This window comes from Aphelocoma coerulescens, chromosome 4 (assembly GCF_041296385.1).
Source record: "Aphelocoma coerulescens isolate FSJ_1873_10779 chromosome 4, UR_Acoe_1.0, whole genome shotgun sequence".
Lineage (NCBI taxonomy): Eukaryota > Metazoa > Chordata > Aves > Passeriformes > Corvidae > Aphelocoma > Aphelocoma coerulescens.
Window position 1 is genome coordinate 30,462,081 of NC_091017.1, and position 22,251 is coordinate 30,484,331.

Genomic DNA, 22,251 nt, shown 5'->3' on the forward strand with positions numbered 1-22,251 from the left:
ACGGAGTTAATGGGACAAAGTGAGCTGGATTGGTAAATGCAGTGATTCTGTTCCACAAAGCCAGCAAGGCAGCCATAAAACAAAACCATAAATTGTTCCCTGCTTTATATTCTCTACAGTCATAAGATGAATAAACTGTCTGAAAAGGTCTGTAATGAGGAGGAAAAAGTTGACTAAAAAAGTAAATTTAATTGTTCACCTTCCCAGGCCAGAACTTATGGGATAAAAAGAGTAAAAGTAACAGTATCTGTGATAGATGGACTTCAAATAAGAGCCTATGGGCTGACAGACGAATTCCTAATCTCTTAGTGGTATCAGTGTAAATGGTGAGCACTCAAGAATTCTAAAAATTAGTGAAATTAGATGTCAGCCAGTGCCTTTGTTCTGAGAGATCTGTTAGAGCAGCTGTTCTAGTATGCATTCTAGAAATCATTTTGCTGGGAGGGAAACAGAGCTATCCTTGGGATGAAAGCAGCAAAAAACACAGAGAGGATACATTTTTTTCACTCTGATAGTGAAGTAATGCCATACCTGTTACTAAGAGCCTTTCTTAAATGTTCTCACATAGCAAGCTGCAGAGATCTTATTCATGGTGAAAAATGACTTGCTTTATCTTCAGTTTTATTTCCACTTCAGAGAGCCAACTGACTGCTTCAACGTGCTATTTTAACTACTCCTTTATGTCTGTTAGCATAGAGGCCTAAAGTAGTCATCTAACATTGATAAATGTCATAAGTCAGTAATGTGCTATGTGGCTTCCCCAGAATGTTTCCCTCTTGCTCTGGCTGTTGGGATAGGAGAGAGTGCATATTTAACTTTCTTTCTGGATCCTTCTGTGAATTCCAGTGTGGTCTAGATGATGAAATAAGTATTTACTGTATAGCAGCTGGTGAAAGGTGCCTGCTAAAATGTTAAATGTAAAACTGCTTTGAAAAAGATAGTATAGGCTATAATTAACAGTATGCTTTAAACACAGATTATTTAAGTTTTTTCTTTTGCTTAAGATCAGTTTGTAGTAGGAAAAAAAATGTAACTATAACAGAAAAACTATGGTACTCAAACTTCCAAAAAACCCAGTGGACGTTTTTCATAATTGCTGCTGTGCAAGAGATAAGTGGAAAGAGATTACTTACAATAACACTTGGTTTTCAAAAAGCTTTCACGATTTAAAGCCCCACTCTTTAATTAATTTTATTAGTAAATTAAATTAAAATATCCTGCCAGCCAAATATAATCTCCAAACTGTTGAAGTGGCGAGTGACATGCTTGAGGACAAAGCCAGAATGGCCATCATACCTCAGGAGGAGATTTCAGGCATTCCTGCTTTTAGAGATCACTGGAATATGCCAGTCTCTCACGCTGTGCCTCTCCCTGCCCTGTCTGACAGGCAATTTAGTATTGCATAATGTCCCTTTTGTCAGAATTACAGATGATGCAGGCTGAACCTGCTGAAATGACACTAATAGTACCGAATCAAGCACTGCCATGTCAGAGAAAGTGTAGTGATCAGTCAGCTATCCCCACACTGGCCCTGAGATCAGGCTTTGGCAAGTAGGTGTAAGGCATGGCTTAGGCAAGTGTTGGGTGCTTTTTCCTGAAGACTGTGAGAAATCCCCAGTATCATCACCAAAGCTGCTTGTGTTAATCAGCTGCTTTTCTGGTGGCAATACCTTTTCTGACAGAATGAAACATACATGAGCATCTTGTTCCAGGGGCTGGCAGATTTTCTGGAGCCATTAGAGAGGTTCTGGAATCTGTTTTGTGGGATCTGAATGTTCCTTGCTGCTCTGTGCTATTTGTACTAGAGATAGCTGCTACACATTTCCTATGCTACATCAGTGAACTCACATTTAATAATCAACCTGTGTTGGTGGTAGTTTGGATTATGATTGCTATAAAATACAATTGTAACCACATTAGAATATGCCTAAAGCCAGAATTAGGCTTTCAGAGGCTGACAGAAAAAGAACTGCTGACAAGGTAGTGTAATGTGTAGTGAGCAAGAATAAAAGCCAATATATGATTTAAACAATGTGCTTATTAATACAATGTAGATACTGAAAGCACTGGGAAGCTGAGGGAGGGCTGTTGCCTCCACAGTTTAGAAACAGTCAGAATATACTGTCCTTGAACTAGAGCAGCTGTTTGCCAAGAAGCCACGAAGCTGTTTGAATCGCTGGCTGATCTTTACCAACTTTGGTAAAAAAAGCTTTCCAAAGCCAACCAAGATAGTGAGAACTCCAAGAGAAAAGGATAAAATGCTTATTTGCTCTTAGTTCTGGTGTGTCTTGAGTCAGCAGGTCAAATTCAACTAAGTTCTTCACATTTGATGAAGGGGGATGATTTTGAGTTTATTGGGAGTGATTCTGCAGTGAGCCCTACAAACGAGACTGCTGAGCTATTTTGGTCTAATTTACCATATGAGTGCCAGACTAATGTAGATTGCTGGACTTAATACCTGAAGGTGAGCACAATAGTTTGCTTTTCAGAAACTCATTTGAACAAGTTCTGAAATGCTAAATGACTTCAGGTGTGAAGGAATTACTGTGAGCAGTATGCTGAACCACTTGATGGAAAATAGTATGATTTAAAAGTGTAGGTGTGCCGCAGCCTGATGCATTTCAAACTTTATTGACAACTTTCTGGTTTGTTGTAAAGGGGAGGTGATTGGTTCTATCCATTTTTAGATGCATAGTTACCTCCATTGGCCTAAATCTCATAATATTGTGGGTTTGGTAGCTGGTTCTGGGCCAAGCTAAGTTTGGGGTTTAAGGGTAAAAAAAGTAATTCCACTATTAAGATTTTTTCTTCCTGTTTTTAAGCCATTCCTATACTTCTAAGACGGTAAAATTAATTATTAACAGCTCTCTAGAGAGGTGAAGTGAAGGGTTTTCTTCCTTCAGAAAGATAGGTCATTTGGTATTGGCTTGTCAGAGAGTTATGTATTTATTTTTAATTTAGAGGGAAAAACCCACAAATTCTGGGATGCGCCTTTGACTGTGCTTTGTGTAAAGGCAAATGTGTAAAGGAAATGGAGCAGTGGGGGAAGATTGAGGGAGATGTTCAGAAAAGACAATGTGTATAAATGAGAGACAGAAAGAATGTGAGACAGAAATCGTTTCTGAGTTTTAAAAGGAAAGGGAGGGCTTATTCATTTTGTCTCCTTCAGTGAGTTTGTCTGAGTCTGCCCTGGAGGAGGTCAGGGATGTGCTGGGATGGCCACCCTCACAGTCTGGCAAATACTGCTGGTGGCTGCTCACAAAGAAGTGACACATTCCTTTTAGACTGTTAAGGTTGCCTGCTCCCAGTCGAACAGTGAAGACAATTGCCTGAGGAGGAACTGATGATTGCAGAATTAGTAAAAGGTTCATATGGAACATACCACAGTTCCTGGGCAGGATCCTGTAATCCTAGATGGGATGGCATTATACTGTGCTTTCACATTGTTTGCCCTTTTGTATTCCCGGGGACTATTTGGAGAAGCAAATGCTCTTTGGCATGAGTCTGGTCCTGCATAATTTACATTACTGTTATTGTATTTTATAGCATAGCATGTGGGATAAAGACTCGATTCTGAACAGAGTATATGGAAATGTGGCTGCCATTTGTCAGGCTGGATTTAACTAGTTGCAGTGGCTGTAGCAGTGAAGATTGAGAGACCAGAATGTGCCTGCACACAGACAGAAACATCAAGAAACAGTTACTTTTAATGGAAAGTGGCCTGATTTATAACCAGGTTATAATCCTATCTTCTGACAGTGCAAGTCTGGACTCTTATTGATCCAGACAAATATGGGGAGGGGAGGGGAGGGGAGGGGAGGGGAGAGGAGAGGAGAGGGAGAATTCCCAGAGACAGAACTCGTACAGTTGTAGGTAACCTTCTGGTGCTGCTGCTGTATCCAGCTGTTGTGTTAGTATTCATTCCAGCATAACACTCCAGAAAAAAATTTAAAAACATCAAAGGAAAGAAAAAAGTGACAGAACCAGATTGCCTCACATTAGTTAGCTCAACAAAGCCTGGCACAGTCAACCATTTAAACACATGCTTAAATCTCAGCACTGTCAAATTCAGTAAATCTTAGAAGCACAAACTTATGCTTGTGCTCTAGAGCTTTGCTGGTTTAGGCTGATAGACTAAAGGAAAAGGAGGTTTTTTTTCAATACTGAAGAATTATGAGCTTAATGCACCTGGAATTTGTCTAGTTTTTATGCCTCAGTGGAACAGGTGTAAAAGAGCATTGCATCCTGACAGTAGCCTTGTGCAGCACCAGTGTACATATAAAAGACTGCAACATCTGTGGGTGATGCAGGCTCAGAAATCATTACCCCAGTCTTTAACAACAAGTATTGTTCTGGAGATGCATAGGGGCCAAATTCAGACCTGAGAGAGATAATTTCAAAATTGCAAACACATACCCTAGATATGAACTTGACCTTAAGGTGATTTGAATTTCCAGTCAAAATATATCAGAGAAACCAGAGGGATTTTTTTTCCCTGATTTTTGCATGAAATATTTTGATGATAAAATTTGTTTCTGTTGGTAAATGACAGGACGATATTAACAGAAATGTGACTAATCATGATTGAACAGGATTAAATAAACTTGCCTACAATCTCTGTGGAAAAAAACTTAGCTGCAAGCTGCAGGTACTTCTCAAGCAGGAGGCGTTGCTTTTCTAAAGAGACTGTATTTATTATGGGTGGCTGGATATCTGCATGCTGGCTCAGTTCCCTGTAGTAAGGAACTGACCACATTACTATTTGCAAACACAGGGTTCACTCAAGTGGTACTAAAAAGAGAAGAGGTGGGGCAAGCAGAGCTTTAAAAAGAAAAGAGGAGCCCATCCAAGTCTGAATGTAGAAAACAACCGTGTTCCGGAGAAGGACGGTACCTGGAGATTTCGCTCCCTGCACTCCACTGAGAGCTGTGGTGAAGAGTTTTTGAATTCTCTGCTTTTAAGATTTGAACGGCAGCTTTGTTGCAAGGAAATTTGCAGTGATCCTTGCTAGCATTGCTCTTAAGCTGTGTTAAATTTGTGGCAAGAGTGTCAGGCATTTCATACTTGGCTTCCAAAAGAGAAAAAAAAAGAAACGAGAGAGAGAGAGAAAAAAAGCCCTGATGTGTGTGGGGAAGAAATCTCCCAGGAATTTCTTCAAGGTTGTAGTCAGACACAGTAAGGTCTAAAGTGACAAGAAAAGCAAGGCAAAGATAAAACTTGAAGTTGTGATAAGATGTCTGAGTCTAAAGTGGCAGATTGCAGAAACCTTTTGGGATTACATATGCTCATCTTGTCCTGGATATGACTGAATACAAGCTAGTTTTTCTCTAGTGACAGCACAAAAAAACCCTCAGGATTATGTTTCTCTTCCTTGTTGCTTTTTTGCCAGTGTTTTTTAAAATTGGTTTTGTCAGCCTCTCAGCTCTGCAGCACTGGAACTGTCCTAATGGATATAGATTAAAGCCTGAAAACTCTGCTTGTATAGGTAAGTTGCTGAACTTTCCCAGATTAAGAAAAGTGCATTTGTATTCTCTTAATTTCACTTCATAATTTTCAAAGAGTTTTTTTACAGATTGCTTTTGTGTTGTACTGGGAGAACTGATAAGTCAGCTTCTCAATGCCTGTTGCATTTCAAAATGAACATAACTCTTTTTATTTTTTTTTCCAGAAATCAGCACTTTTCTGTTGGTTTAACTAGCAGAAAGCAGAATAAATTTTCATATGATCATTAAGAGATATGAACTGTTCTTCAGTTACCAAAACTCCTTGCCACAGCTTTAGTGTCTTCATAGTTTCAGTACATGAGCATGCATGTATTTGTGCTTTAATATATGTAACCTTTGAGTATAGATGTGTTTTTTTATTTCTATATACATATAGAAAGAGTGTTTTAATGATTATGTACTAGTGCATATTTAGATGTGGGCTAGACAAATTTAAAATCTGTTTTTTCTATGCTTATTGTTACATGTAGATGTGTGTGCTCATATTAATAATGCATCTCATACAATACATGTATAGCAGGTGTGCTTAATACTGTAGCAGGGAGGTCTGGGAGAAATGTGCAACACTAACATTACTGTAATCATCTCCAGAGGTCTGGAGCATGTAAAATGAAGGTTCCAATTCTTTAAAGAGTGTAAGAAAAAGGATGACAGAACCCTTCTCCCTCCCCTGCTACCATGAGGTCCAATTCTTTCAAGAAATCCAGAGCCAATGAAGTTGTGGGCATTGCAGTGAGGAGATGAGGAAATGCTCTGCAAGGATTCAAGAAAACAGACCTCATACTTGGAGTTAATTCTTTTTGCCTTAGATTCCTTGGGCTTCAGAGGCCCTGACTCAGTTCTTGTCATGATTCTAGTGATGTAATAACAGGTGCTTCCTCTGTGCTTTCTGCCAAGAAATACCATCTCGTAAGCAGAAAATAGAAGCCTACATGTCAAATGCTGTCATATTGAAGGGGGAGGAGCTGGGCATTTTTTGTGTACAAATTGTAAACCCAACTGAAGGTTTATCTGAGAGACAAACACACTTAGGGAGTTCCAACCTTGATGCTTCAGTTCAAATGAGAAGCAGGCTTCTGAAATTAATCTCCTTATTACCACCTCTTACTGTGTTTGCTTTACGTTGGAAAGCACTCTCAAAATGCACAGACTGGACTCCCTTTAGGCCAGCTTAAACCAGAGGGTGTCCCTGTAGGGATCATCTTTCCTCTCTGCTGTTGATGGCCATTTGGTCCCTGGGACCAGCCTAGACCTGGTTCTCTGTAAGCCCAGGCTGGAATACATGCAGTGTGTGCGCCATATCCCTAGCAACTGTTGCACTTTACACAGCCTCTCCTATAGATCCATACTATTTGCTGACATGTACTTAGCTTGCACAAGCTGATTAGGGTGTTCATTAGTTATGGCTTCTGCATTACTGGGTAGCCCAATTAAGAGCTCGTGTATAACGGGGGAATCCTACTGAGATGAAGGGAATTGCTTGCCTGTTGTTTAATGAGTCAAAACCCCACTCTAAATATTAACGTGCAAAAGGCTGCAAAGGGTTTTTTTTTCCAGTGGACATATTTTGCATATTGATGCATATTGCTCTTCCATTAATGAAGACGTAACCTGCCCTGCATTAAGTCTTTTCTGTTGAAAATCAGCTGCTGTATGAATGGAGGGCTCTAGATAAAACACTGATACAGATTGGCCAGTGCCTCAGCAAAATCTCCAAGAAATAGCAGCTGAAGAAATCTTCTGCATAAGAGCTGATGTTACTGTGACATACTCTGAGCAATTCCATATGACATAGAACAAGTAAAAAATGAGATGCATCACGGTGATTTTTCAATTACCGACCACTGGATTACAGGGGATTAAGCAAAGATGAAGTTTTAACATGAAATGTAAGACTGAAGGATGCTTCAGTGTAAGGGATTTCCCTGTCTCCTTCCTCTGTGTACTGGATGCACAACTGGTGTTCTGACCAGAAGACCGGACATGTGACATTCTAGTTCAGTCATTAAGTGAGACAGAGGGTGGGGTGGGAGCAAGTGGCAGGAAGCTGGAGGCAGGCTTTGAAGGTAATACTGGGGATAAAAGTGGTGAGTGGGAGACATGATTCATACCATTGAGCTGTGAACAATGACAGCAAGCTGAATCGTGGCTTGGCGACCATTCTTGGCGAGCTGTAATAGATACACCAATTGTAAAATGCTCTTAATCATCTGAGGCTGCCGTGGCAACCTGCCAGCCCTAAGGACTCCCCTGAACTGAGAAGGTGTCTGCTCTTTGTTAGTGAACTCTTACAAGTGATGCTTGCCAGAATGTGCGTAGGCTTTTCTAGATCTGTTTGCCATACTGCAGCTTCTGACAAAGGTCTAGGTCATCTTCTTCTTACATTGCTAAATAGCTCACTCCTTAATTAGTTCCTTTTTTTTCTATGGATATTCAAAGATCAAAGGCCTCCTCATCCTGTGGAATTATAATGAAATCTAACCCTAAATGTCTCACATAATTTTATACAGTTATTTTAAGAGAAATTATTTGAATCCTGACTTGGTATGACAAGAGAGAAGAGGCCTTTCTGAGGGGCTGTTAGTCCCAAAAGAGCAAAGCTTATAGGAAAGAAAGTGTAGGAGAAGAGATCGCAAGGTCAGAGCAAAACTAGTCTGATGAATGAATGCATTGATGTATTGACAAGTTATGGTAGAATTGGAAGCACTTCTGCAATTTTTGACATGCCATCTTGAATTAATAGCTTATTTTAAGATGCTGTGAGGACTGTGGTCTCAGTCACCTTTAATAACTCATCTTTCTTAAACCCCAGTGGAAACCTAGAACCTTCTACCTCTGAAGAAAACTGGTCTGGCATCCAAAGGAGCTATTATTCCTACAAAGAAAAAACATGTGCATATTTGATCCCAGGAGAACTTTGATTTGTAACATATTTGACAATGGAAGCATACATGGGACACCAGAGGATGGGCCTGTGTCTGTTGGAATCAGTTGCCTGTGCCCTCCTGAAACACCACGTTAACAACAGTATTTTTTATTCTCCCACGCTGTATAATCCTTTCCCTACTCAAGACTGAAAAAGTTTTGCACATGTTTGTCTGGAGCAGTGCCTAGGGCAGCCCCTTGAATTATCAATTTTGGAGTAGAGATTAATCCTGTTAGTCTTGGGCTACCCTAGGCAAATATATTATCTTCTGGATACTGCAAGACTGGAGGTGTACTTTGGTTTCAGGACTGACCTTAAATACTCACTTTGTAAGTTTTAAAAATGAAGAAAGATAGTAATTTTTAAGATACCCAACAGTATTGTAAAAAAGTCTTGGAAGAAGGCAAAAAACCCCCCACATTACTGAAGTTTTGCCTAATCACAGGTTCTTAAACTCAGCATATCTCTGCCAAATTCTGACATTAACTGCTCAGCCCTTGTCACTTCTTCAGGGCTAACATGCTGCACATTCCTACAGAGCTACAGCCTGCAATTGAAGTTGACAACTGCAGCTATCTAGGTCAGCTCTTTTGGTCAGATGCTTCCTTCTGTGTGTCAAGCTTTACACTTTGCTTTCTTTCTGTTCACCTCTCTCCTACCACAGAGCACTGGAGATGAGGAACATTAAGTTATTAGTCTTTGTTTTACATCTTTAAATTCCCCTTAATTATCTAAATCCTGCTCCATGTGGCATTCTGAAGACAGTCTGTTAAAACTTCTTGTCTGTATTCTGAGAAATATGAAATGCCAAAACCTTTTTAACTCTCCTTTTCTTCTTTGCAAGCATCTCTTAAGGAGCAGTAAGAGCCAATGAAATGGGCAACTGTTTTCTACCCCTGTCGTGACAGGGATAAACCTGGTAAGATGCCACTGCTTCCCTCTGTATTTCAGAAGAGCTGCAGTTGAGGTGTGTTTTTTCCTTGCTTTCAGTAGCTGTCTTCCAGCTAGCTCACTTCTTATTATACTGACTTGGGAAAAGAAGCTTGTAAATATTTTTAGCAAATAGTAGTCAGGAATTATTCAACATGGGTCTGAAGCCACAGACCAATTCATGAGAAGATTCACATTCAGCTGAATCCAGCTGAATGTGGACAAATACTATCTTCAGCTGTAAAAACTTGGATCAAAACAGGAAGGAGGCAAATATGTTACAAGAAAGGACAGAAATGGCATCACACATCCCATGGTACTTAATCCTAAAGAGGGTTACAGGGCAGACTCCCAAAGCGAGTGACTAATATTGAAAAACTCATTGTTTTGCTCAGTGTAAAATAGCAGTTATTAATTTCGTTTTCTGTTTCTAAAAACTGACTACTTTTTAGGATCTAATTTGAAATCTGATTTTAAAAGGAGCTGGATGACAGGATTTGATGATGCCTCATGACTTTCATCGTTGAAAGGCAAACCAGTAATAATACATTGAAAGTTGCATGATCCAGGTAGTAGAGGTCCATTTTGTAGTTACTAATTAACACACAGACTTTATTTCACATTGAATTTTTTCAAAGATAGGTTGGTATTTTTTCCATTCTAGTGAGGAAACACTTGAGATCTGAGTCCAGAAAGGAAGAATAAAAGATATTGTAGTTTCTGGGGATCTTTTTTGACCTTTCTCTTCAAGATGTCTACAACTGGTTCCTTAATTGTATTTCAATTCTAAATTTGATTCTATGTTATACTTGATAAATCATATGTTCACGCTTGCTGTTATATCTGCGATATGATCATCTCTGTGGCTCTGGGATGGAAGACACGAGGACTTGTAACCTTCTCATTGTATTCAGATTGTATTTCTTATCATAGGACATGAGCATTTCACAACCTCTATCCTCTCAAAAATTGTGAGTGATCAGGTTGTATTTTAAGCCTCATTTAAAATTGGAGATAAAAGATACTGAACTGTGCATCATCTATTTCATTGTGGCCTGCTGATAGCTGGAGTGTTTTTTCCATTTCTAGCTATCTTCTGTTCTTGGAGCTGGATGCTTTAAACAAAAGAGATAAAAGCGATGGGCTGCTTTCTTCGTCAGCCAGATGAAATTTCATGTTCAACCTTGTTGAAAAGATTATGGTGGTGGCTGAATACAGTGGATTGAATTAATCAAAAGTCCAACTGAACAGGAACTATGTTTGCATGAGGTTATTTGAGTGTATGTATCTGCACGTACACTTTATGTATATAATGTATGTATTTGGGGCCATAATGAAATTCAGGTTCTGGCTCACTGTGGTTTCTCTGTGTCCCTGCCAGGCATACTAATGCTTCAACATTCTGCAACCAGAGCCTTTCTCAGGACTCTCAATAAAGTAGTATATTTGTATGCAAAGTCATTGAGAGCTGCCAACATCGTGATGACATGATTCATCGTTTTTGCTGATTCTCAAGGCATTTTTTTGCATAAAGAAGTCTTTGAGAACTAAGCAGAAGCTCATTCTTCCTTTCAGGGCTGGCTGTCAGGGCACTGCAGACAGCTTTTGTGTTCACTAAGCTGATTTCTTTCACAGGGTAAAGTTCCCACTGGGGGATGTGGTTGCCAGGACACGTAAAACAGCTACAACAGGATGCAACTCCATGCTTTCCTTTGGCACTAAAAGTGCAGATGAAGGCAGTGCTACTTACACCTGATGGATGGTTTTGTGATTGAGTTCTCCTAAACCTTAAAAACCAGCTTTTTTCATTTGTTTGTTTTGTTTTGGGATTGGTGATTTGATTGGTTGATTGGTTGGTTTGATTTGGATTTTTTTTGTTGGATTTTTTTTTTTTTTTTAACTTAAAGAAGAGAGGGTTTTAAGCACAGGATCCTCTTCCACTGTTAATGCCATAAAAGCCAAACATTCAGTGCTGTGGCCTGTTTCACAACAGCACTGTGTCTCTGGCCTCTTCCTGCTTACTGCTGGAAGGGCACTCTCCAGTGGCCAAGCTGCCTGTGGCCACTGTGCCCCTGCTCTTTTGTTGGGCAGTATTTCTTCCATGAGAGCCATTCTTCAGCTGGAGCCATGGCTTGCTTTACAGTCCGTGTGGGATTTGCTATACTATGTGAATTTTGGTGGTGATGAAAATGGACAGGCTGATAACCCTGAAATCTTCTCTTCAAGTGCAATTACTGGGGAAAGAGTGTAACTTCCTGTAGCCTGACCAGTTGGTGTTCTCGTTCTTGGAAAGTTAGTTTTTACACTCATATAAAGCTGGAAAATCTACCCTGGAAATAAAGGGTCATTGCCCTTTTACCTTGGTATGTTGCTCAGTAACCTGTGCTTGGTTAAAGCATGTCTTCCCAGTATGACCTTGACTTTAGAATATTCACTGATGTTTTTCATGCCCTTCATGCCTTGGTAGCTAGTTCCCTTAGTGATTCACCCTTCCTGTTAAAATGTGAATTTAATACCTGAATTTGAATTCCCTGGCTTCAATTCTCATATATCAGCCCTTGTTAAACTGCTCCTGGAAAAGATTATAGTGTCTTTTAGAAAATCTGCTACTTTTTCTTTGTGAAGGTATTAATTTGTGGTGCTCAGTCCTTCTTCCAAGCTTCTTTCTGATAATCTAAGCATTCTGAGCTGTTTAATTTTCTCACAGAAAGGCACTTTTCTTTACTGTCAAATCAGGCTTTCTATCCTTGCTGTATACAATTCCTGATTTTTCATGGTCCTTTAACAACCTTTATCTGAGAAATACAAACAGCATGCCAATATAGTCTGACCACCGCCATATAGAGAAGCAATTTTTTTCCGCACAGTCATAATTTTATTCTGTGTTGTGATTTGAATTTTCTTACCCAGTAACATGCTAAGAGATCTGTCCAGTATGAACACAAATCCTTCTCAGAGAAAGCAGTCTTTTAGATCCAATCTATAGGCCAGGCCCATCTTTTTTATTCTTATTTTATGTGCTCTTTATAGTGATTGAATAATAGCTCAGCAGTGCTTCACACTGCTTAATCAAACAACCTCTCTCTTTAGCAATCCTGTATCTACACAGTTGCCTTTTTCACCCATACTTGTGATTTCCACAGAGAAATAGCATCAGGTTCATTTAGCAAGCTACTACTGTCATAAAAATATATTGACAAACATAAACTACATTATCTCACACCTGCTGTGGTGCTGGTGGCTGGATCAGGTTGTGTCCAGCTTAGTCAGTCAGTTGATTTAAAAACCAGTGCATCAGGGAGATAGTGTCAAGCCATGGCCATGTCTAACACTGACAGCAGCTGGACAAGGACCTGAGGTCTCCAAAGCCCTCCCTTTTGGGCTTATCAAAGAGCCCTTTAGCTTCAGTGACATCCAGGCAGCGTTTTCCAGGAGTATCTAGTTTTAGTGGAGACCTGGAGCCCATGGTGTTTGTAGCCCATTAATACACTTCTAAGCCAGTAAAACCTTCCTAGAGGGGATTTTTAAGAGTTTCTCTCTTAATGCTGCGAAGAATGGAATGTACAATCCTAGTACATGTGGGAAAATATGCTCCTGAAAGCTGATTTTTTGAAGAAAAGTGTGTGTTGGAATTCGAGTACTTGATGGAATTATGTTGCTGAAAATGCTTCTGCTTTACCTTTGTAATCTGTTAAACAGAAATCAGTTGCATGAGCTCTGATTACTTTTCATACATTGTCAAATTAGCTCTTCTGCTCTTCGGAACATGAACTTGTGGGAAAACTCTGTAAACAATAAGGAAGCTTTCTCTAGTCTATACAGACACGTTAGGCGGCCATAAAGAATTTACATTCTTTTTAAGCAGCTTTGATACTTGGACACAGAAAAAACCCCTTGGAACACTTCTGCTACACATAATTTCTAAAAGCAGTTAAGGAGACTTGTTCCCAGAACCATGGGATATCAGAGATCTGGTTGCTTAGCTCTTCCTAAATTACTGAGAAAGTTTCTTTCCAAGTCTTTTAGGAGTTAGCTAAATTGCTGTTCCTTGTAGTTAAGGTTCCCTTCTTTAAACTAAGGGAATTCTCACATGATACACACAGACCTACTTTTGGTTGTGAATCCATGTCCTTTAGTGACTTAATCAAATGTGTTGCTTTAAAACAAAATGTGTTGCTTCCTTTATTCCTGTATGTGCCAAGTCACATGGTAAAATACAGAACAAAACCCACTGACATCAAAAAGAACTTGGGCAAGAAAAGGGCTGCTCCTTAGAGCAATGCTCACACAGTAGTTGAAGAAGGAAAGTATACAAGAAATATATCAGCATATGGTACCACCAGATACCAAGTACCTTGGGAAGTTACTATCAGACGTGTTTGTTTTCAGAAGGAACTAAAATTTATCTCAATGTTGTGGGACAATTATCTGTGGTACTGCCAATTTCTTTTCCCCTTAGTGTAAACTGTGCTCCTCAGTGGTAATCTTTTTCATTTTGAAAAATAGGTTCCTTAATTTAGGACTTAAGTAATAGTTACTTCCTCAAGTCCTGATAAAACACCATAAATACACCAAATATCTTTCAAATCCTAAAGGTTATAGCCTAACCTACCAGTTAAAAGCCTAGTTTCTAATTAATTTGCTTGCTGCCTTGGTTTGGGCTTGTTGCTGTCAGAATATTGTGGGAATTTTAGTGTTTTGTATGTCTATTTGAGATACACTCAAACCAAAATGAGCTCAGTGTTGAACTCAGTGCTGTGACAGTCTGTTTGCTGCCTTGCTGTTTTGCAAAGTCTGTTAATTTCTTGGCAAAATTTTTGCTGTTGAAAAGGGGATAAAGATAGAAGGAAGTAGCTGCAAGCAGCATTTGCATAGCAAATAATAACACAAATCAAGACAAGTCTGTTCCCTGTGTTTGGGTAATTAGAGACCAGAGTGCCCAGATAGTAGGGAGAAGGGTAATTTCCCTTGACAGTAAAAAAAAACCCCAAAACAAAACCACAATACCCTCCAAAATCACTGTGAATGTGACAATGATAAATTTTAAAAAGTCCAAATAATTCTGAAACCAATGCATGAAGGAATACAGCCATCCTCATCTCATTTTTTAAAAATGGGATATTAAATTTTTGACGACTTATTATTAGATAAGTATGTCAAAGGTATTGTTCTTTGCTGCTATTGCTAGCTGAGTTTTCCTGATCTTTTTCAAATACTTATTTCAGATATTGATGAGTGCCTTGAAGGTGGTCTGGGAACCTGTGGCCAAACCTGTATCAATATTCCAGGGTCATACATCTGTTCCTGTTTGCCTGGCTACTCCTTGGGTATTGACAAGTGGTCTTGCTATGTGAACGGTAAGGAGATTTTTGTTTTGGATAATTGAAACAGGGCTTTAGAGATTTAGTTAGCATTGCTTCCCAAAGTGAACCATGCCTGCTGGTCCCTACTGGTCAGTGACTGGTGTTCTCTGGTTTGCTGACAAAAAAAAAAATGCCTCTGCTGCTGTGTGGGTAAGTGGCAAAGCCAAAAGTGGGTGCCACAGAAGAGTGACGGTGAAGAATGTAAACTATGGTGGTGGAAAGACGAATGAACATATGAAAACAAACAACTAAATTAAACCTCCTGTTTGCCTTCTCTGCCAGTTTAAAAGTGTAAATTCTCTTATCCCATCCTTACTTCCAAGAAGACATGGCAATATACAAGATTCTGATACCTTTGCTGCTTTCAGTCTGTTGGCCTTGATGTCATTCCAATATGTTTAGGTTCTAGGGACAGTGCTGTAAAATTAGAAGCAGGAGGCCCTCATTTTTGGTTTCATCCATTAGCAGTTAAAAGACTTGAGTGCTTCTGTGAGTTAGTTCTCTCGTTTCCTCTGTCCTGAGTATATAAATTGATTTTTAAGTGTGGGAGATGCATTTAAATTTCAAAGTTTTTAGCTTTTTTAAGAGGAAAATATTCACAGTTGCAGCCTTTGGTTAACCTTCATTTTGTCCTCAACTGACGCTATCCAGGGGAAAAAAAATGAGTTGGATTTTATTGATTGGCTTAACCCTATACTGCATCTAGAGTATGAGGTGGAAATGTTCTGAAGCTCATCTCTCACCTCTCCACTTCGACTTCCGAATGCCTGGCTTTGGTTGCTGTCTGGGATACACCACAGCTTCCTTCTGATCCAGTACCTCAAGTTGGATTTTTTTTGACTAGTATTTACCTGGGACTCTTGCTAATGCAGAGATGGCGTGTGACAAGGCATGTTTCTGACCCGAGAAGTAGGAGATGTACTTGAGTCGCTATGCATGCAGCCTTTGGGACCATGAACATAACCAAAAGCATTCTGTATAGATCCCAAATTGCCACCAACACAATTACTTTAGACCAGCCCCCCTAGAATCTCATAATTATCAGCAAAATGTAACTCACAAAGACCCAAACTGGATTTTTTCTGGTCCTGCCTAAAAATGCCTAGTTCCTTTGCAAACTCTCCACTTCTGAACTGAAGTGAAAACAAACATGTTGCTTCCCAGCAATATTTTTGCACAGGTATCTTTCAAAGAACAATCTTACCTTCATACTGGAGTACTTCAACTTTTTAGCATGTTATTACTAACATTTATAGTAACTATAGAAAGGGACTGATAGAGCTACTGTGATGGATAAGGAATCTTTGTCAGGTATAAACCCTTCTGTGGGGGATACACTAGGTTAAATACCTTCATGTTTTCAAGACAGGAAGATCTTTGGTGCAGATATGGTTTGCCTGGTAGTTAATCCCCTGAAAAAACTGAGTCCCAAATCTGACTGGTGCCTCTGCAGTAAAAGTTAGATTTGTTCAGTTCCTATTCCATTTAGAGTCCTCATTCACAGGCACCTGGTAGGAAACTCAGAGAGTGGAAAGGACAAAACCAAAGTGTATAAATAGTCTTGGTCAACAAGTTGGCAAAAATGCAGGTGGTAGCTGTCAAATCCCTTAGATAAATCAGCCTGGCTACTCTTCAGCGATCATTTGCCATTTACATGAAGCAAGTCTTCACTGTTCAAATAAGCTCACATGGGGTTGCTCAGTGCAAGTAGCAGCAGGAAAAGGGAGTAATTAAAATCCTGCAAGTAGCTGCTATAATTAGGTGATGGCTTTAAAATTTAAAACATTCTGTTAGTACAGGGCCATCTTCCCTATTAACAGGACAAAATTACATCTTGGGTGCTCATCAGAAGTTTCTTCATGTTGAGAAATCAAAATTTGTCTCATTCCTCTGCTTTGAGAGCAAAATTAACCTTGCAACTATGATGAAGGTGAAGCACCTCTCTAAAATTTTTAGAAGTGCTTTTTGTTGAGTTTAAAGCCTTGGGTATCATGCTAATAGCAAAGATATTTAGTTAAAAAAAGATGTGAACCTTGTCAATAAAACCAATTTAATTTTCAAAAGTATATGTGTAAGAAAACTGGTGGCAGTGCATCTTTGATGGCATCCATTCTTGATAAATGGAGAGCTGCTTCTTCAGTGCAGAATAATTCAGCAGCTGATTATACAGGGTTGAAAGCTGTCATTCTGTTGGATCTACATCAATAATTGCATTTCAAAATCATTTGGTTAGAGCACTACTCGTATGTCAGAATCTGTTGTTTCAGGCAACCATGTTATAAATCCCCACCATTACTAACACAAATGGGATTTATGTTTTGGGTTATTTTTAGTGGTAAATTAAAGAATAGACTTCACGCTTGCAAATATGCATATATATAAACAAGTCCAAAGGAAAACAACAAACCCATGTTTATTTTTAAAATGAAAGTTGAAGTGTGTTGGTTACATAAGAACTCCTTTCCTCTATGCACTTGACAGACAGCCATAATATTCAAATAGCCTAAATGAAAACCCTTGTGGTTTGGAAATGTAGTTAAGGCTCCTTGGGCAATCTTAATTGTGCTCTACAGTGATACCCTAAAAATAACAAAGAGGACTCGACAATACTGGAGCAGCCCGAATCATTGTCCTACTAATTGTACTTCCATACTTATCACCTGGTTTTAAGGCTGCATCAGGGCTATTTGGGACCATCAGCTGCTCATCACTGTCAGCCTTAACTGGTTTTCTAGAGTTTGGGGCATAATTGGAACACCTTTGATTTTAACACATTTTATGTTCAGGTACTGCTATACTCTTACCCTTTGCTCAGTACAAATACAGTTTTTGTCTGGAAGAAGTTGTGGCTTTTGAGCTGTAGGAGTTTTAAGTACAGGTCTTTTGTTTTCCTTCAGCCTTCTGCAGCACAAGAAACCTTCCCAGTCTCCAGCTTCTTCTTTTTCCCTGTCTTGGGATCTTCAATTTCCCTTTTTGGATAGTTAAAGGGAGACTCCAGCATACCTCTCTGTGATAAATTCTTGCTATGTCTCAATAGTTTGAAGTAGTCTTCAACTAGGAGACACATCCATGGCAAACTTCTTTCAACCTCAGCTGGCAAGCATGCAGCAGTTGTTCTGACCTCTGACTGGGCTGTAGGATTTGGGATTAGGGATAACAACCACTGCAGTCTCAGTTTCCTAACTCAGATTTTTGCTATAATTTTCAGCATTAAATGTGAAAGGACCATTACAATTATATCTTACTGGTTCTCTGTGGTACACCTAGAAAGTTATCATTAAGAAATAAGACCACTATATCCTGAACTTTCTCTTTGACTTGTATACTACTAATGAGAACTCAATGCAGCAAAAATGCAATGATTATCAATTAATTGGTCTCATTTTGTTTTCTCCACACCAGACCCAGCACCATTCTTACTTTTTAGCCACGGAAATGCCATCTTTAGAATTGACACTGAAGGGACCAATCATGAAAGATTGGTTGCGGATACTGGTCCATCAACCCTTATGGATTTCCATTATATAGAAGAGAAAGTGTATTGGGTAGACTCTGAAAGGCGACTACTTCAAAGAATTCACCTAAATGGCACAAAACGAGAGGTAGTGTAATCAGTTCTTTGGAATTCTCCAAGTTAATAGGTGCAAACCCCTGTGTGGAAAGGGGTACCTGCTCCTTGGGTACAATTCTGCTGTTACTGTTCATCGATTAGCACTTTACTTTTGCTGCTGTAGTAGTTCTGATCCTGAGTCCAGGCTCTTTTACTGGCATCCATGTATATTTCTGTGGACCAAGTAAAGGGGAGTTAAAAATGAAGGAGAGGAAATTCAAACAAACTAAGGCTTTGTAGACAACAATGTTTGTATCAGTTATAGATTAATCTCTGGCATTACAACTTTGTCTTCAAGATTATTGTAACAGAAGCTGACACAAATGCTATGAGAAGAATGTACTCGAATTCCTACTCATTTTTTCTCCAACCTTTTATTGACTTCTATGGTTGCATAACTGCTTTTAGCACAGAAAAAAGCTGTGCAGTTCATTGCATCTGGCTGATTAAAAAGGGTAGACAGGCTGTTTTGCCTGAACTTTATTGCTGTGAGAGCGTTCTTTCGTTTGAGAGAGATTGCCAGGATCATTTACCTATGTGGAGTTTTCACTGATGTATTTTCACTGATTTTGAAGGATCATGGTCCAGTAACAGTGTGTGAGGAGACTTATATCTGTAACAGTACAGGCCTGGGTGCTTCACAGTGTGTCAAATGCAAAAAGTTGTAGCTAAATATTAATCCAGTGTATTTCTTGTGCAGAACAGTTTCTCCTTTTGCAGGGAGTCACTCAGTTCAGAGGAGGTATGTGTAAGTACAAAGACCAAATGAAAGTGATGAAAGAAAAAGAAAGAGAAATAGCTACAGGTCTGAAAAAAAAATGAAGCAGGCAAAGGAATGAACTGGAAAGTTTCAATTGGATATTCTATTCCCTGTAATGAAAGCCAAGTTTAGAGTAGTCATCAGGATTCTTCTTGTCAACTCTTTTTATCTTGCTTACAGAGACTATGTTACATAGACAAAGGCATTTCAGGATTTGCTATTGACTGGATAAATCAAGACATTCTCTGGGCCAACAGACAGAAGGGAACCGTAGAAGCAACAGACATGAATGGGAAGAAACGCCGAGTTCTAAGAACTGTTGGTCGTCCCACAAAGATTACCATTGATGCTGAACAAAGGTAATTTTAAATGGGTTAGTAATTTCATTGAAATGGACTCCAAATATGTAAAGTACTATGACTATGGTTTCATGGTATCATATAAATGGATTAGAAGAGACTATAAAGATCATCCAGTTCCAACCCACCCCCCACGGATAGGGACACCTTCCACTAGATCAGGTTGCACAAAGCCCCATCTGACCTTTCTTGAACAATTCCAGAGCTGGGGCATCTACAACTTCTCTGGGTGACCTATTCCAGTGCCTCACCATCCTCACAGTAAAGAATTTATTTCTAACATCCTTTCTAAAACTAACCTCTTTCACCAAAGTTTCTGGGTAGGAAAACAGTATATATATAAAGTATATATATAAAGTATATAAAGTATAAACAGTATAAATATAAAGCAAAGGGAATGATGCCTGCAAATACTGGGAGCCCCTTGTGCTCCAAACCCAGCCACATTTACAATATAAATTGGTATGTTTTAGAAAAACAAGTCTGAACTGACAGTTTGCTGCTGTTTCCCTTGTTTCTTTACCCGTGTCTCTGAATATTGGTTGTGAATCCGCTGCTGCTGCTTAGCATCACTGGTAGTTTGGCCTTCACAGAAAGGCTCCTTTCAGCTTCAAGTCATTTACATTGAGAACCATGCTCGCATGAGAGGCCTGGCTCCTCAAGAGTTATCAATATGAATTACCACCACAGTGGTCTGCTAACTTCTCCTTACACAAAAACCTCTTGCATTAAAGTCACGAAAAAAGAAGCTTGAGCAGACTTTGAAATACTTCTGTTTTGTTTAGCAAGAGCATGTCCTTGCCTCCAGTTTTGATTTGCATTAAAGTTGCTCAGCAGTGTGTGAAACTACTTTAATATTAAGGCTCATGTGTCCTTTCCTAGTAAATTTGTACATAAACCAATCTTCTGGTGATAGCAGCATTGCTAATATTCTCTGGAGTTTTGCCATCTCAGTGGGGTTCACGGCCTGGACATCAGCCTGTGCATTTTTTTCCCTGATTTCCTTTTCAATGTAGCTTTTATCAGCCTTGGAGATATTCACCATTCCTCAGACCCAATCTCAAATGCCATTGAAACACATCTTACAAATGGCCATGTAGGGATGTATTTACTGAATGTATGCGAAAGTTTGGGGAGACTCAAGTGTGGGTGTTCACCTAACTGTGCTTCACCATGCATAAAAGCTGTACTCGTGTGCTTAGAGCAAGGCCATTAAGCCACAAAAAAGTGTAAAGAAACTAGACTCCAAGAAGTCTGACATAATTTTTATGCCCTAACTTCTATGGCAATTTGCTTGTATGAAAACTCTTGAGGGCTCTATTTTTAATGTGAATTGAATCAAAACCCCCAGTATGTTTACATGCACAGGCATAAATACATGCACATGGACTAAATCTGACATTAACAATGTCTTTCTCCAAACAAGTGCAACTCTTAAGTAATGAAGGTCGATGTGATACCCTAATAACAGAGTTTTTCTCAAAGTATGTGCCTGGATATTAGCAGTGATAGGATTTTTTAGAAGCAGTAATATAACTATTGCAATAGATTACTTTGAATTTTTAATGGTGTTTAGAAATGCCAAAAAATTAGGTTTTTGTGTGAAGAAAAATAGAAGGAAAATACAGTAAAGGCTGGCAATTACTCAAGATAGTATCTAATCATAGTTTTTCTTCTGTCTTTCTGTTCATATCATATTCTATCCCTACAATGATTTGCAAAGCCTGGGCATAGACACTATAACTTCCTTTGTTTCTTAGTTTCCTTGTGTGTAAAAAGTGAATCCTCACATTTGTCCAAAGTTTGAGAGTAGTGGCATTTCTTAACTAACAGGTATACTAGAGAAAGGAAAGTAAATATTAATAACTTTTTAAAAATGAAGAATAAAATTGGGCTGTCCTTCTGGAAACGTGTTTTTGCCTATACACCAACACTCATGATTACTGTAGACTGTGTAACAGTGAGGAGAAGCTGTGAGGCAGAGGCTGAGTCTTTCTACTGGTTTAGTACAGTCCCTTAGGTATCCCCAGTGATATCTAAGCCATTTGGGGCCTTTAACAAATTATTAACATAATCCCGAAAAGGTGACTTTATGCTACATGGTCTTGTACATGTAAATCCTGCACTTTTGTGATGACAGGTCAAAATAATGATTCTTCTTGGAATTTTTGTCCATAAGTAACCCAAGGAAAGAACTAAACCCAAACATTGACAAATAAAATATACGCAGGTTAGGGATAACTTACTATTTTGGAAGAACTGCTCTTTCTCTTAGTCACATCAGTAAATCTGGATTCTGATCCATGAATAACTTGGCATATAAGTAGTTCAGTGCATAACTGGTTTGAATATTGGAGCTGTGTTTTGACTGTCTTCATTTAATAACAGCATAGTCTGGCTGCCACAACCAGCAGGAAGATAGAAATGAGAACTATAGCAGAAATGGTGTTTCTAAGTTCAGCACTTAAGTGGCGTGTTCAACTAGAAATTCTGGAGATAAATTCCTTCCCAAAGGCAGAGGGCAATGTGGATCTGCCTCAAAGAGCTGCCTTTCCTCAAGTTTGCAGAAGCTCCCCGTAGATCTGAAAAATTATTCCAGTTTCCTTGTCTGACTGCACGGCTGAACAGAGCAGAGACAGACAATAGTGCTTTGTGGTTAAGCTGGGCTGATTCCTGCTTGACCTACTTGAGGGAAATTGTTAGTATCTCCAGTAATACTGGTTTCTGGGATCCCCAGCAGTACCAGTAGCTCTAGCGCCGTACTGAGAAATGTTGTATACAGGAGCAACTAAATAACTA

The 22,251-nt window shown here is 39.2% G+C and overlaps 1 protein-coding gene across 2 annotated transcripts in view; it reads left to right on the plus strand.

Moving 5' to 3' along the window:
* The first annotated feature begins 5,338 nt into the window (after positions 1–5,338).
* The window catches only part of EGF (epidermal growth factor), a 58,927-nt gene continuing 42,014 nt past the window's right edge, over positions 5,339–22,251 (plus strand). For both annotated transcript variants that reach the window (XM_069013345.1, XM_069013346.1), the window contains exons 1-4: positions 5,339–5,485; positions 14,586–14,717; positions 18,126–18,325; positions 19,274–19,452. In XM_069013345.1, the coding sequence (XP_068869446.1) occupies positions 5,359–5,485; positions 14,586–14,717; positions 18,126–18,325; positions 19,274–19,452 (638 nt within the window). In that variant the 5' untranslated portion in view covers positions 5,339–5,358. The remainder of the gene's footprint in view (positions 5,486–14,585; positions 14,718–18,125; positions 18,326–19,273; positions 19,453–22,251) is intronic.